This window comes from Choloepus didactylus, chromosome X (assembly GCF_015220235.1).
Source record: "Choloepus didactylus isolate mChoDid1 chromosome X, mChoDid1.pri, whole genome shotgun sequence".
Lineage (NCBI taxonomy): Eukaryota > Metazoa > Chordata > Mammalia > Pilosa > Megalonychidae > Choloepus > Choloepus didactylus.
Window position 1 is genome coordinate 73,513,794 of NC_051334.1, and position 14,175 is coordinate 73,527,968.

Below are 14,175 nucleotides of genomic sequence, written 5' to 3' on the forward strand. Positions count from 1 at the left end.
GAGAGTCTCCTTCCTCTCTATACCTTTCAGACCCACCCAACCATAAAAATCCCTTTCACAGCACCATCACTGCTCTGTGGGGCATTGTATCTGGGATTGATTATTGGAAGATGATCCTGGGCTATCTCTATTCTCATTCTCATTCTCAAGGGGCTTTAATGCCTCTTTATGGATGCCTCTTTTTATATATTCTCACATGAGTTTCTTCAACTCCTCAGGAGATAGTTGGGTAGGGAAATAAGGATGAAAACAGAGACAGGCCTTGTACTAAACAGGAGAGGCATTCTTATGGTGCTATTTGTGTTTAATTTTCTAACTGTGATGTGATTCTTGTAGGGTGTTTGGAGCTGGTTATCCAAGTCTGGCAACCATGACAGTGAATGACTGGTATGAACAGCATCGGAAATATGGAGCATTACCAGATCAGGGAATTGCCAAGACAACACCAGGTAAAAAGTGGTAGGAGGAAAGTAATTATACTGCTGGTATCCTACTCCCTAGCAACTATATTCAGACCAACTATTGTTGCCCTTTGGGAGAAAAAGTAGTCTGGAAAAAGATTCTAAGTAATGGAAAGATTCTAGGCAGTATTATGTGTATTATTAAAATAAATAGCAGAAGATTCTGGGAGTATAGGGGCAGTGGTAGCATTTTTTATTTTGTTCTTGACATTGTGTTTCTTCTGATAAGATGCACTGAGAAATGCAAAGCATCATTTTTGTGGTATTCCTGCTGTCAGAGGGACCCAGGTTGCCAGTTTTCCTTAGACTATAAGGCCTCTACTCTAATACTGTCAAGGACATGAAAGCCTGGGAACTGTTCCAGATCAAAGGAGCATGAAGATATATGACAATTAAATGCAATACGTATTCCTGGATAGCATCCTAGACCAGAAAGGAACAGTGGGCAGGGGGTAAAATTTGGAACAGTGTGCAAAATTTATATGGGCTCTGTAGATTGGATGGTAATGTTGTACCAATATAGATTTCCTGATTTGGAAGGTTGTTTGCTGGTTATGTAGCAGAATGTTCCTGCTAATAGTTTGGTTTGGTTTAGTAGTGATGGGGCATAGTGTCTGCAGTTGGCTCTCCAAACATCTAGAAAAAGACTTAATAATAAGGGATATATACACACACACGGACATACACAGAGTGACCAGTGAAGCAGCATGGTTTTTTAATCTCTGCAGATCCCCACATAAAAACAGACAGTGCAGCTAGATAGCAAAATCAAAAATCCATGTATAGCATTTCCACTTCTGGTAATGGCAGACTTTAAGTTATTGTATCCTTGGTGCCTGGCCTGGTAATTGGATCATAGGTAAGCTAAAGTGTTTTTGGAAGGGGCATATAAAGAGAGTGGTCATCAGAAATATGGAAGCAATACGATATAGCAGGAAAATTATGAACTATTGAGTCAGGCAATCCTGGGGTGACCAATCCAACTTCTGCCTCTTAATAGATGGGGACATCATCTAGGCCCTCTGAGCCTCAATTTCCTTATCAATTGTATTATTTCAGTGATCATTTAACAACTCCATGAAGCCAACATTCCTATCCCTGTTTTAGGATGAGGAAATGGGCTCTGAGAGCTGACTTGCCCAAAGCTAGAAAGTGGCCTGGCTAGGATTTAAATTCAGGTCTTAAAATTCCCAGTTGCAGTTTTCATATAAAACAGAAGAATGGTAGTTTGAAAGTCTCCTGTTTTTTACAGCTTTTCACCTGTGAGCAGGCCACAGTTTCTGTGATGTGAGGTAGCTAAAGCTTGTATGGAAACCTGCAGTCTTACTGGTTGAGTAATGAGAACACTGTGTTGGAGATGACTATAGCAGTGAAAAGTGAGGGAGGATATCTCAGAAAGGAGAGAGCCAAAGAGGGGAAGCCCTAATTATGTATATAAACTGTGTTCAGATCTCTGGCTGACCCCTAAATTGTGCGTGTACAAGATGGTCTCCAAGCACCCTAGCCAAGACTAAAATAACTAAATGAAGAATTCCACTGCTGCCCAATGCAGGGAGTCACATACTAGGATTTCGAGTCTAGCCAAGTTAATTGCTTGCTAAAATAAAAAAATCTTCTTAGGGGAACAAAACAAAATGCAGAATCTCTACAACATATGCACACTGTCCAGAATTCAATCCTACATGACTAGAGATGTGAAAAAAAAAACAAACAAACAGGAAAATGTGACTCATACCCAAGAGGAAAGGAAGTCAGTGGAGACAGACCCTAAGATGGCTGAGAAGTTGGAATTAGCAGAAAATGACTTTAAAGCAACTATTATAACTGATCAAGGACAGAAAGGAAAATATGCTTATAATGCTATTTCTGCAGAGAAAGAGGAATTAGAAATGAAAAAGCTTCTAGAACTGAAAAATGCAATATCAGAAATATAAAAATCACTGAACGGACTTACTAGCAGATTGGCAGTGACAAAAGAAAGGGATAGTTAACTTGAAGATAGATCAGTGGAAATTATCCAACCTGAAAAACAGAAGAAAGTTTGGGGAAAAGTGAACAGTTTCAGTGACCCAAAGAGTAATGTAAAAAGGTCTAACATATGTGCAATTGGAGTACCCGAAGGAGCAGAGAGAGAAGGGAGCAGGAAAAAATATTTTTAGTAATGATTGCTGAAAATTTTCCAAATTCTGTGAAACAGACAGATTCATGCCCTTTATAACCTTGTGTTGGAAGTAACATACCATCACTTCTGCCACATTCTATTGGTCACACAGACAAACCCTGATACTTTATGGGAGGAGACTGCATAAGGGTATGAATACCAGGATGCAGGAATCATTGGGGCCATCTTTGAAGCCACCTACCTCTTGGTACAATATTAACTCTAAGTAGACTTTGAAAGTTAAGGATGAATATTGTATTCCCTCATACAACTACTTAAAAATATAACACAAAGAGACATAGCTAAAAAGCCAATAGAGGAATTAAAAGGGAAGAAGGCATAAAAGAAGGAACAGAGAAACAAACATCCTCACTTCATGTTTCTGTGTCACATTTTGGTAATTCTCATAATATCTCAAACTTTTTCATTTTTATTGTATCTGTTATGGTGATCTCTGACCTTTGATATTGCTATTGTAATTGTTTTGGGGCACCATGAACTGCACCCACTGAAGATGGCAAACAATTGATAGGTGTGTGTTCTGACTGCTCCAACAACTGACTGCTCCTCCATCTCTCTCCCTCTCCTCAAGCTTCCCTATTCCCTGAGACACAACAGTATTGAAATTAGGCCAATTAATAATCCTACAATGGCTTTTAAGTGTTCAAGTGAAAGGAAGAGGTGAACATTTCTCACTTTAAGTCAAAAGCTGGCATGATGGAGGAAGGTATGTCGAAAGCTGAGATAGGCCCAAAACTAGGCCTCTTGCACCAAACAGTTAGCCAAGTTGTGAATGCAAAAAAAAAAAAAAAAGCCCTTGAAGGAAGTAGATGCCGTCTAGGTTTTTCATAGCTAGAGAGGAGAAGTCGCTGCCTTGCTTCAGAGGACAGGCTGACTCTCTTGTTAGGGGATAATGTGGCTAGTGACTTTAAGGTGAAGCCACTGATCATTTACCATTCTGAAAATCCTAGGACCCTTAAGAATTATGCTAAATCTACTCTGCCTGTGCTCTGTAAATGGAACAACAGCACATCTATTCACAACATGGTTTACCGAATATTTTAACCCTGCTATTGAGACCTACTGCTCAGAAAAAAATATTCTTTACAAAATGTGACTGCTCACTGACAGTGCATCTCGCTACCCAAGAGCTCTGATGGAGGAGTACAGTGAAATTAATGTTGTTTTCATGCCTGCTAGCACAACAAAACAAAGTATGCCTGTACTTCAATAAAAACTCAAAAGAAAAAATCCATAGACAGTATTTACAGCAAAACTAGGTGACAGATTATCCCCAAAATAAAAACAGGTAAGGACAAGAATGAAGTTTGCCACATCTGTTGCCTCTTTCTTTCACAAAAGATTTCTCTGTAGCATGTGATGCTGTTTGATAGCATTTTTAATGCAGTTTTATTGAGATATATTGACATACCAGATTATCATCCGAAGTGTACATCAGTGGTGCATGGTATCATCGTATAGTTTTGCATTCATCATCACAACCAATTTTTGAACATTTTCATTACACCAAAAAAATAAGAACGAGAATAAAAATAACAATGAAAAAGAGCACCCAAAACATCCCATAGCCTTTATCCCCATGTTATTTATTTATTTTTGTCTTTATTTTCTTACTCATCTGTCTATATCCTAGATAAAGGAAGTGTCAGTCTAAAGGTTTTCACAGTTATACAGTCACACTGTAAAAGCTGTATAGTTATACGGTGATCTTCAAGAATCAAGGCCACTGGATTACAGTTCAACAGTTTGAGGTATTTCCTTCTAGCTATTCCAGCACACTAAAAACTAAAAAGGAAAATCTAGATAACACATAAGAATAAATTCCAGAATGACCTCTCAACTCTGTTTGAAATCTCTCAGCCACTGAAACTTTACTTTTCTGCACTTCTCTTTCCCCTTTTGGTCCAAGAAGGCTTTCTCAATCCCATGATGCCAGAGCCAGGCTCATTCCTGGGAGTCATGTCCCACATTGCCAGTGAGATTTACACCCCTGGGAGTCATGTCCCACTTAGTGGGAAGAGCAGTGAGTTTACCTGCCAGATTGGCTTAGACAGAGAGGCCACATCTGAGCAACAATAGAGGTTCTCTGGGAGAGACTCTTTGGCACAATTATAAGTAGGTTTAGCCTCCCCTTTTCAGTAACAAGTTTCCTAAGGGCAAGCCCCAAGCTCAAGGGCTTGGCCTTCTAAATTGGTGGTCCCCAATGCTTATGAAAATATCAGTAATTCCCCAGGTGGAGAAGTTTAATATTTCGCATTTTTCCCCAATCCTTCGGGGGCTTTGCAAATATATTTTTATTCTCTGCCCAAATTACTTTGGGATGTTTCAGGGTTTCACACTGACCTGTACAAACCAACCAGATCTCACTTGTTATTCAAAGTTCCATGTAATTATGGTGTTTGAGTAAACTGACCATACAAGTTAAATTAGATAGTGTGCTACGGAAGATATAAATATTGCACCAAATAAACATCTCTTCCTTTGGTCTCACACAGAAGTTGAAGTTTTAAAACACTGTTAATATCATCCTTTACACTTTAGTCTGATTTCCCTTAGTTCTAACAAGATCAACTTCATTCATATCTCTAACTGAAGTCTGATCTCTTTTTTAACAGTTGCTATATGGGATAATGCTGACTTTCATAGCTGCAGAACTCTAGCTCTGAGTATCAGGTGTCACACAGATACCTGAAGTTCCAGGGAACTACCAGGTTATTCACAAAGAGCTCAGCATCCTCAGAATTTAGAAACAACCATAACATCCCAGGAATAGATGTGACTGTTGTAAGAGGTTACAGTCTAGGAACCTTTACAATGAGCCTTCCTCTGATAACCTCCGCTCTTGAATTCAATTCTCAGAGTTTGCACATTACACTTAGTCCATATTGGTGAGGTGTTAAAATATTAGTCTTTTCATTTCTGGTTTATTTCACTCAACATACTGTCCTCAAGGTTCAGTCACCTAATTGCATATCACAACTTCACTCCTTCTCACAGTTACTGAATATTCCATTGTATGTATACACCACAGTTCACCATTCCGTTCATCAGTCGATGTACCCTTAGGCCTTCTCCTTCCATTGTGAATTGTGAATACTGCTGCCATAAACATCAGCATGCCTGCTTTCAGTTCTTTCAAGTATACACCTAATAATGGGGTTACAGGATCATATGGCAGCCCTGTACTTAGTCTCCTGTGGAACCACCACATTGCCCTCCAGAGGGACTGCAGCATTCTGCTTCCCTTCCAGTAGTGAATAGGTGCATCCCTCTCTCCACATTTTCTCCAGCACTTGTATCTTTCTATTTATTTTTCAAATAGTTTTATTTGTACCCCATAGAATCCGTCCTAAGTAGACAATCAATGTTTCCTAGTATAATCACATGGTTATACATTCACCACCACAATCTATATGAGGACATTACCATTTCTTCTGCTTAGAAAGAAGAGGAAAAAAAATGAAGAATAAAAAATAAAATACAATAAAATAAAAATAAGAAACAGCAGCAGTAACACCAAGAATCCCATAGCCATCCCTTAAATCACCCTCTTATTGACATTTAGCTATGGCATATTGCCTTTGTTACATTTCGTGGAAGTATGTTACAATGTTACTGTTAACTGTAGACTCTTAATTTGCATTGATTGTATTTTTCCATATACCATCCCATTTTCAACACCTTGTGAGGTTGACATTAATTTGTTCTCCTTCATGTAAAAATATTCTTATATTTGTACATTTAATCACCATCATTGTCCACTCTAGGTTTCACTAAGTTATACAGTGCCAGTCTTTATCTTCTTTCTTTTTAGTGTCATAAATGCCTCTAGCCTCCCTCTTTCACCCATACTCAGTCTCAGCTTTGTTCCGTGTACTTACAATATTGTCCTACCATCAGATAGTATTGTGCTATTCATTTCTGTATCTTTACATTCAGTCCTGTTAAATACTCTGTACTGCTTCAGCATCAAATGCCCCATTTCTACCTCTCTCTATCTCCTGATAATCTGTACTCTAAACTGTAGCTCTCCAAGGTCACTCATTAATGTTAGTTCATATTGGTTGGACCATACAGTATTTGTCCTTTTGTTTCTGGCTACTTTTTTTTATCTGAATATATATATATATATATATATATATATATATAAAATTGAGATTTTATATATATATATGTAATTGAGATCATATATATATATATATATATATATATATATATATATAGAGAGAGAGAGAGAGAGAGAGAGAGAGAGAGAGAGAGAGAGAGAGAGATTGTTCACATACCATTCAACTATCCAAAGATCCAAAGTATACAATCAGTTGCCCATGGTACCATCATACAGCTGTGCATCCATCACGACAATTAATCTTTTTGTCAATTTTTAGAACATTTTCATTACTCCAGAAAGGAAATAAAGACAAAAAAGGGAAACTCAAATCCTCCCACAACCCTAATCACCAATCCCCTCCATTACTGATTCATAGTTTTGGTATAGTACATTTGTTACTGTTGATGAAAGAATGTTAAAATACTACTAACTGTAGTATATAGTTTGCAATAGGTGTATGTTTTTTTCCTATATGCCTCTCTATTATTAATTTCTAGTTATAGTATCACACTTTTGTTCTAGTTCATGAGAGACATTTCTAATATTTGTACTGTTCATCATGGACACTGTCCACCACAGGAGTCACTGTTTTATACATTCCCATCTTTTAACCTCCAACTTTCCTTCTGGTGAAATATGTGACTCAGAGCTTGCCCTTTCCACCACAGTCACACACCTTTTAGCACTGTTAGTTGTTCTCATGACATGCTACCATCACCCCTGTCCATTTCCAAACGTTTAAGTTCACCCTAGTTGAACATTCTGCTCATAATAAGCAACTGCTCCCCATTCTTTAGCTTCATTCTATATCCTGGTAACATGTATTTCACGTCTATAAGTTTACATGTTATAATTAGTTCATATCAGTGAGACCTGCAATATTTGCCTTTATGTGTCTCTTAATTTCACTCAATATAGTGTCCTCAAGGATTATTCATCAACCGCTTTCTTTTAAGATGGTTTTGTTCACACACCATACATTCCATCTTAAGTAAAGAATCATTGGTTCCCTGTTTAGTCACATTTATGTATTCAGCACCATCGCCACTATCTATATAAGGACATCTCCATTTCTTTCACAAAGAAGGGGGAAGAGTCAAAGAAGACAGAAAAAAGAAAAAGAGAAAGAGAAAAAAAATGTGACAGCTAGAAAGCAACAAAAGGAAAGAAAACATTAACCTAAAGTAGACAGACATCACCACCAATGCCAGGAGTCCCATCACCACCAATGCCACTAATGCCAGGAGTCCCACCAATGCCAGACATCACCACCAATGTCAGGAGTCCCATACCTTTCCCCTATTCCCCTCACTCCCATATGCATATTGCTTTGGTATATTGCCTTTGTTATATTAGAGGAAGCATAATACAATGTTTCCATTAGTTATAGTCTCTAGTTTGCATTGATTGTATTTTCCCCCAGTCCCACCCTACTTTAACAGCTTGCAATGTTGACATTCATTTGTTCTACCTCATATAAAAACATATTTGTACCTTTTATTACAATTGTTGAGCACCCTAGGTTTCACTGAGTTACACAGTCCCAGTCTTTATCCTTCATCTTTTGTTCTGGTGTCCCACATGGTCCCAACCTTCCTCTTTCAGCCATGCTCACAGTTATCTTTGTTCAGTGTACTTACAGTTCTGTGCTACTATCTCCCCAAATTGTTTGCCAAGTCTGTCACTCCTGTCTTTTCCTTTCTGTCTGCAGTGCTTCCTTTAGTGTTTCCTGTAGAGCAGATGTCTTGTTCACAAACTCTGTCATTGTCTGTTTGTCAGAAAATATTTTAGGCTCTCCGTCATATTTGAAGGATAGTTTTGCCAGATATAGGATTCTTGGTTGGTGGTTTTTTCTCTTCCAGTATCCTAAATATATCACCCCACTTCCTTCTTGCCTCCATGGTTTCTATTGAGAAATCTGCACATAGTCTTATCAAGCTTCCTCTGTATGTGATGGATCGCTTTTCTCTTGCTGCTTTCAGGATTCTCTCTTTATCTTTGAGGTTTGATAATCTGATTATTGTTTTGGCATAGGCCTGTTCAGATCTGTTCTGTTTGGGGTACACTGCTTCTTGGATCCGTAATTTTATGTCATTCATAAGAGATGGGAAATTTTCATTGATTGTTTCCTCTATTTTTGCTTCTGCCCCTTTTCCCTTCTCTTCTTCTGGGACACCAATGACACGTACATTCTTCCTTTTCATTTTGTCCTTCAGTTCCTGGAGACATTTCTTGTATTTTTCCATTCTTTTCTCTATCCTTTTGTGTTTAGGCTTTCAGGTGCCTTGTTCTCCAGTTTCTGAGTGTTTTCTTCTGTCTCTTGAGATCTGCTGTTGTATGTTTCCATTGTGTCTTTCATCTCTTGTGTTGTGCCTTTCATTTCCATAGATTCTGCCAGTTGTTTTTTTGAACTTTCGATTTCTACCTTATATATGCCCATTGTTTTCATTATATGCTTCCTCTCTTTTGTCATATCTTCCCTAACGTTTTTGAATTGATTTAGTATTAGTTGTTTAAATTCCTGTATCTCAGTTGAAGTGTAAGTTTGTTCCTTTGACTGGGCCATAACTTTGTTTTTCTGTGTAGGTTGTAGTTTTCTGTTTTCTAGGCATGGTTTCCTCGGTTACCCTAATCATACTTTACCAGACCAAAACAAGTTCCAGACCCAGAAGGAAGAATTATTCAGTATCCGATTTCCCTGAGGGTGTGTCTTAGAAAATTGGTACACCCTGTGAGGCCTCAGGTCACTGTGCTTTTCTGCCCAGCTGGTAGTGCCTGTCAGTCTGTAGCTCCAGACTGGTGTAAGGAGGTGTGTTGCACGACGGTTTTCCAGCAGGCTCTGGGGTCTGGTTCTCAGTGGAAGGGGAGTAGTAGAGCTGGGCCTCACCTATTTCCTCTTAGGGAAGATAGACCCCCTGGGGGGTCATTAGCATTTGAATGACCTCTCTCTGTCTGTGCTGTCTCCACCCTTGTCTGGGTCAGAGTGCTGGGAACTGAAAATGGCTGAGGCTTTCTCAAGTGAGCTGAAACAGGGACAGAAAGCCCCCTTCAGGGCCAGTCCACAGCCACCTTCCGGCTCTCCAAAGTCAATTGTCACCCAAAGCCTCTGTCTGCTTGTTGGGGGTTTGTAGCTTGTATAGAGCAGTCCATGTTTGTTAATTAAAACCCCAGTTGGAACTCAGCTGAGTTGTATTCACTTGCTCGGAGATAGCTGATCTCTAGCTCCACGAAGCTTTGCAGCTCAGGCCGTAGGGGGAGGGGTCTCCCAGCTTGGATCCGCGGTTTTTACTTACAGATTTTATGCTGCAATCTCAGGCATGCCTCCCAATTCAGATTGGTATATGATGAGTGGACAGCCACGTTTGTCCCCCTGCAGTTAGTCTGGATTATTTACTAGTTGTTGCTGGTTATTTATTAGTTGTTCCAGGGGAACTAACTAACTTCCACTCCTCTCTATGCTGCCATCTTAGATCCAGTATATCTCTGGCTGTTTTTGCTCAACATAATGTCCTCAAGGTTCATCCATGTTGTTGTATGGTTCGTGACTGTAGTCTACCATTTTGCATTTTCATTTTTTACACACCTCAAGTTATTTCCTAATTTCACTTCTGATTTTCTCTTTTAGCCATTGGTTCCTTTTTTTAAAATTCTGTTTTATTGAGATAAATTCACATCCCATACAATCATCCAAAGTGTAGAATCACCTGTTCATAGTACCATCATATAGTTGTACATTCATCACCTCAATCAATCTTTGAACATTTTCCTTACTCTGAAAAGAATAAAAATAAGGAAAAAAAGAAAGGAAAAAAAGAAAGACATTTAGCTTAGGTATATTGCCTTTATTATATTTAATGGAAGCATATTACAGTGTTACTGTTAACCGTTGACTCCAGTTTGCATTGATTATAATTTTTCCCAATACCATCCCTTTTTCAACATCTTGCAAGGTTGACATTCATTTGTTCTCCCACATGTAAAAACATTTGTATGTTTGTACCATTAGTCACCATCATTGACCACTCTAGGTTTCACTAAGTTATACCATCCCAGTCTTTATTGTCTATCTGTCCTTCTGGTGTTATACATGCCTGTAGCCCTCCTCTTTCAGCTATACTCACAGACATCTTTGTTCAGTGTACTTACAGTATTCTGCTACCATCACATAGTATTATGCTGTCCCTTTCTGGATCTGTACAATCAATCTTGTCGAACATTCTGTACTCCTTTAACATCAAATGCCCAGTCTCTACCCTCTTTCTATCACCTGTGTTCCCAGCTTTAACTGTCAACATTTGCTCATAATATTAGTTCATATTAGTGAGACCATACAGCATTTGTCCCTTTGTTTTTTGGCTAACTTAACTCAACATAACGTCCTCAGGGTGCATCCACGTTGTTATATGTTCCATGACTTTGTTTTGTCTTACAGCTGTGTAATATTCCATCGTGTATATATACCACAGTTTATATATCCACTCGTCCATTGATGGACATTGGGGCTGTTTCTGTCTCTTGGCAATCCTGAATAATGCCACTACAAACATCGGTATACAAATGTCCATTTGTGTCTTAGCTCTCAGTTCCTCTGAGTATATACCCAGTAGCAGAATAGTTGGATAATATGGCAGTTCTATAGTTAGCTTCCTGAGGAACCACTACACTGCCTTCCAGAGTGGCTACTCCATTCTACCTTCCCACCAACAGTGAATATGTCTCCCTCTTTCTCCACATCCTTTCCAGCACTTGTAATTTTGCGGGTTTTTTTTTTTTTTTTTGATCAATGACCATTCTAGTAGGTGTGAGATGATATCTCATTGTAGTTTTGATTTGCATTTCCCTAATAGCCAGTGAATTTGAGCATGTTTTCATATATTTTTGAGCTGTTTGTATTTTTTCTTCAGAAAAGTGCCTGTCTGTCTTCTGCCCATTTTTTTATTGGGTTGTTTGTCTTTTTGTTAATGAGTTGTAGGATCTCTTTATATATTCCGAATATTAAACCCTTATCTGATATATGGTTTCCAAGTGTTGTTTCCCATTGCGTAGGCTGCCTTTTTACTTTTCTGATGAAGTTCTTTGATGTACAAAGTATTTAATTTTGAGGAGACCCCATTTGTCTATTTCTTGTTTCATTCCTTGTGCTTTGGGTGTAAAGTCTAGGAAACCACCTCCTGTCACAAGATGTTTAAGATATTTCCCTACATTTTCTTCTAAAAGTCTTATGACCTTAGCACTAGTGTTTCCGTTTATGATCCATTTTGAGTTAATTTTTATGTAAAGTTTGAAATGGAAGTTCTCTCTCATCCTTTTGGATATGTATATCCAGTTCTTAAAACACTTACTGAAAAAACAGCTCTGTCCAAGTTGCATTGGCTTGACTGCCTTATCAAAGATTAATTGTCCGTAGAATAGAGGGTCTGTTTCTGAACACACAATTTGATTCCATTGATCAGTGTATCTATCTTTATGCCAGTACAATGCTGTTTTGACCACTATAGCTTTGTAGTATGTGTTAACGTCAGAGAATGTGAGACCTCCCACTTCATTCCTCTTTCTCAAGATATTTTTGGATATTTGGGGCACCCTGCCCTTTGAAATAAATTTGTTTGTTTTTCTATTACGGCAAAGTAAGTTGTTGGGATTTTAATTGGTATTGCCTTGAATCTATAAGTCAGGTTAGTTGGAATTGACATCTTAACTACAGTTTCCAATCCATGAACACGGTATGTTCAATTTTTTTAGGGCATGTTTGATTTCTTTTAGCAGTTTCTTGCAGTTTTCTGTGTATAGGTCTTTTGTGGATTTGTTTTAAGTTTATTCTTAAATACTTGATTTGTTTTGACTGCTATGGTAAATGGAATGTTCTTCTTGATTTCCTCCTCAAGTTGCTTGTTATTAGTTTATAGGAACACTACTGATTTTCACATGTTGATTTTGTAGCCTGCCACTTTGCTGTATTCACTGATTAGCTCTAGTAGCTTTGCTGTAGACTTTTCTGGATTTTCTACATATAGGATCATGTCATCTGCAAACAATGAAAGTTTTACTTCTTCCTCTCCAATTTGGATGCCTTTTATTTTTTTCTTGCCTAATTGCTCTATCTAGAACTTCCAGCACAATGCTGAATAACAGTGGTGACAGTGGGCATCCCTGTTTTGTTCCTGATCATAGAGGGAAAGCTTTCAGTCTTTCTCCATTGAGTATGACGTTAGCTGTGGGCTTTTCATATTTTGCCTTTATCATATTGAGAAATTTCCCTTATATTCCTATCCTTTGAAGTGTTTTCATCAAGAAAGGATGCTGAATTTTGTCAAATGCCTTTTCTGCATCGATCGAGATGATCATGTGGTTGTTCTAGTTTGATATATTGATGTGGTGTATTACACTAATTGATTTTCTTGTGTTGAACCAACCTTGCATACCTGGAATTAATTGTACCTCATCATGGTGTATATTCATTTAATGTGCTGCTGGATTTGATTTGCAATTATTTTGTGGAGGTTTTTTGTATTTATATTTATTAAAGAGATTGGTCTATAGTAATTTTCTTTTTTTGTAGTATCTTTGTTTGACTTTGGTAATAGGGTAATGTTGGCTTCATAGAATGAGTTGGGTAGCTTTCCCTCCTCTTCACTTTTTTTTGAAGAGTTTGAGCAGGGTTGGTAATAAGTCTTTCTTCAGTGCTTGGTAGAATTCACATGTGAAGCCTTCTGGTGCTGGGCTTTTCTTTTGGGGGAGTTTTGTGATGACTGACTTAATCTCTACTTCTGTTGGTTTCTTGAGGTTGTCTATTTCTTCTTGAGTTCTTCTAGTCTTATTTGTTCATGTTTTTCTAGGAAGTTGTCCATTTCATCTAAACTGTCTAGTTTATTAGCATATAGTTGCTTATAATATCTGCTCTTAATCTCCTATATTTGCAGGGTCAGTAGTTACGTCCTCTGTCCCATTTCTCCATTTCTGATTCTGTTTGTATGCATCCACCTTTTTTTTCCATTTTATTGATTTTCTCAAAGAACCGACTTTTGGTTTTCTTGATTCTCTCTATTGTTTTCCTGTTCTAAATTTCATTTATTACTGTTCTAATCTTTGTTATTTCTTTCCTTCTGCTTGTTTTGGGGTTAGTTTGCTGTTCTTTCTTTAGTTCCTCCAGGTGAAGAGTTAATTCCTTATTTTTTTCTCTTTCTTCTCTTTTAATATATGCGTTTAGGGCACTAAATTTCTCTCTCAGCGCTGCCTTTGCTGCATCCCATAAGTTTTGATATGCTGTGTTTTCAGTGTCATTTCCTTCAAGGTATTTACCAATTTTAATTTCTCTTGTAATTTCTTCCTTTACACAGTGGTTGTTTAAGAGTGTGTTGTTTAGCCTCCATATATTTGAGAATTTTCTGACCTTCTGCCTGTTATTGATTTCCAAGTTTATTCCA

The 14,175-nt window shown here is 38.0% G+C and overlaps 1 protein-coding gene across 1 annotated transcript in view; it reads left to right on the plus strand.

Moving 5' to 3' along the window:
* The window catches only part of IGBP1 (immunoglobulin binding protein 1), a 76,999-nt gene that overhangs the window by 11,996 nt on the left and 50,828 nt on the right, over positions 1-14,175 (plus strand). Inside the window, exon 5 of the mRNA XM_037822176.1 lies at positions 337-449. Within this exon, the coding sequence (XP_037678104.1) occupies positions 337-449 (113 nt within the window). The remainder of the gene's footprint in view (positions 1-336; positions 450-14,175) is intronic.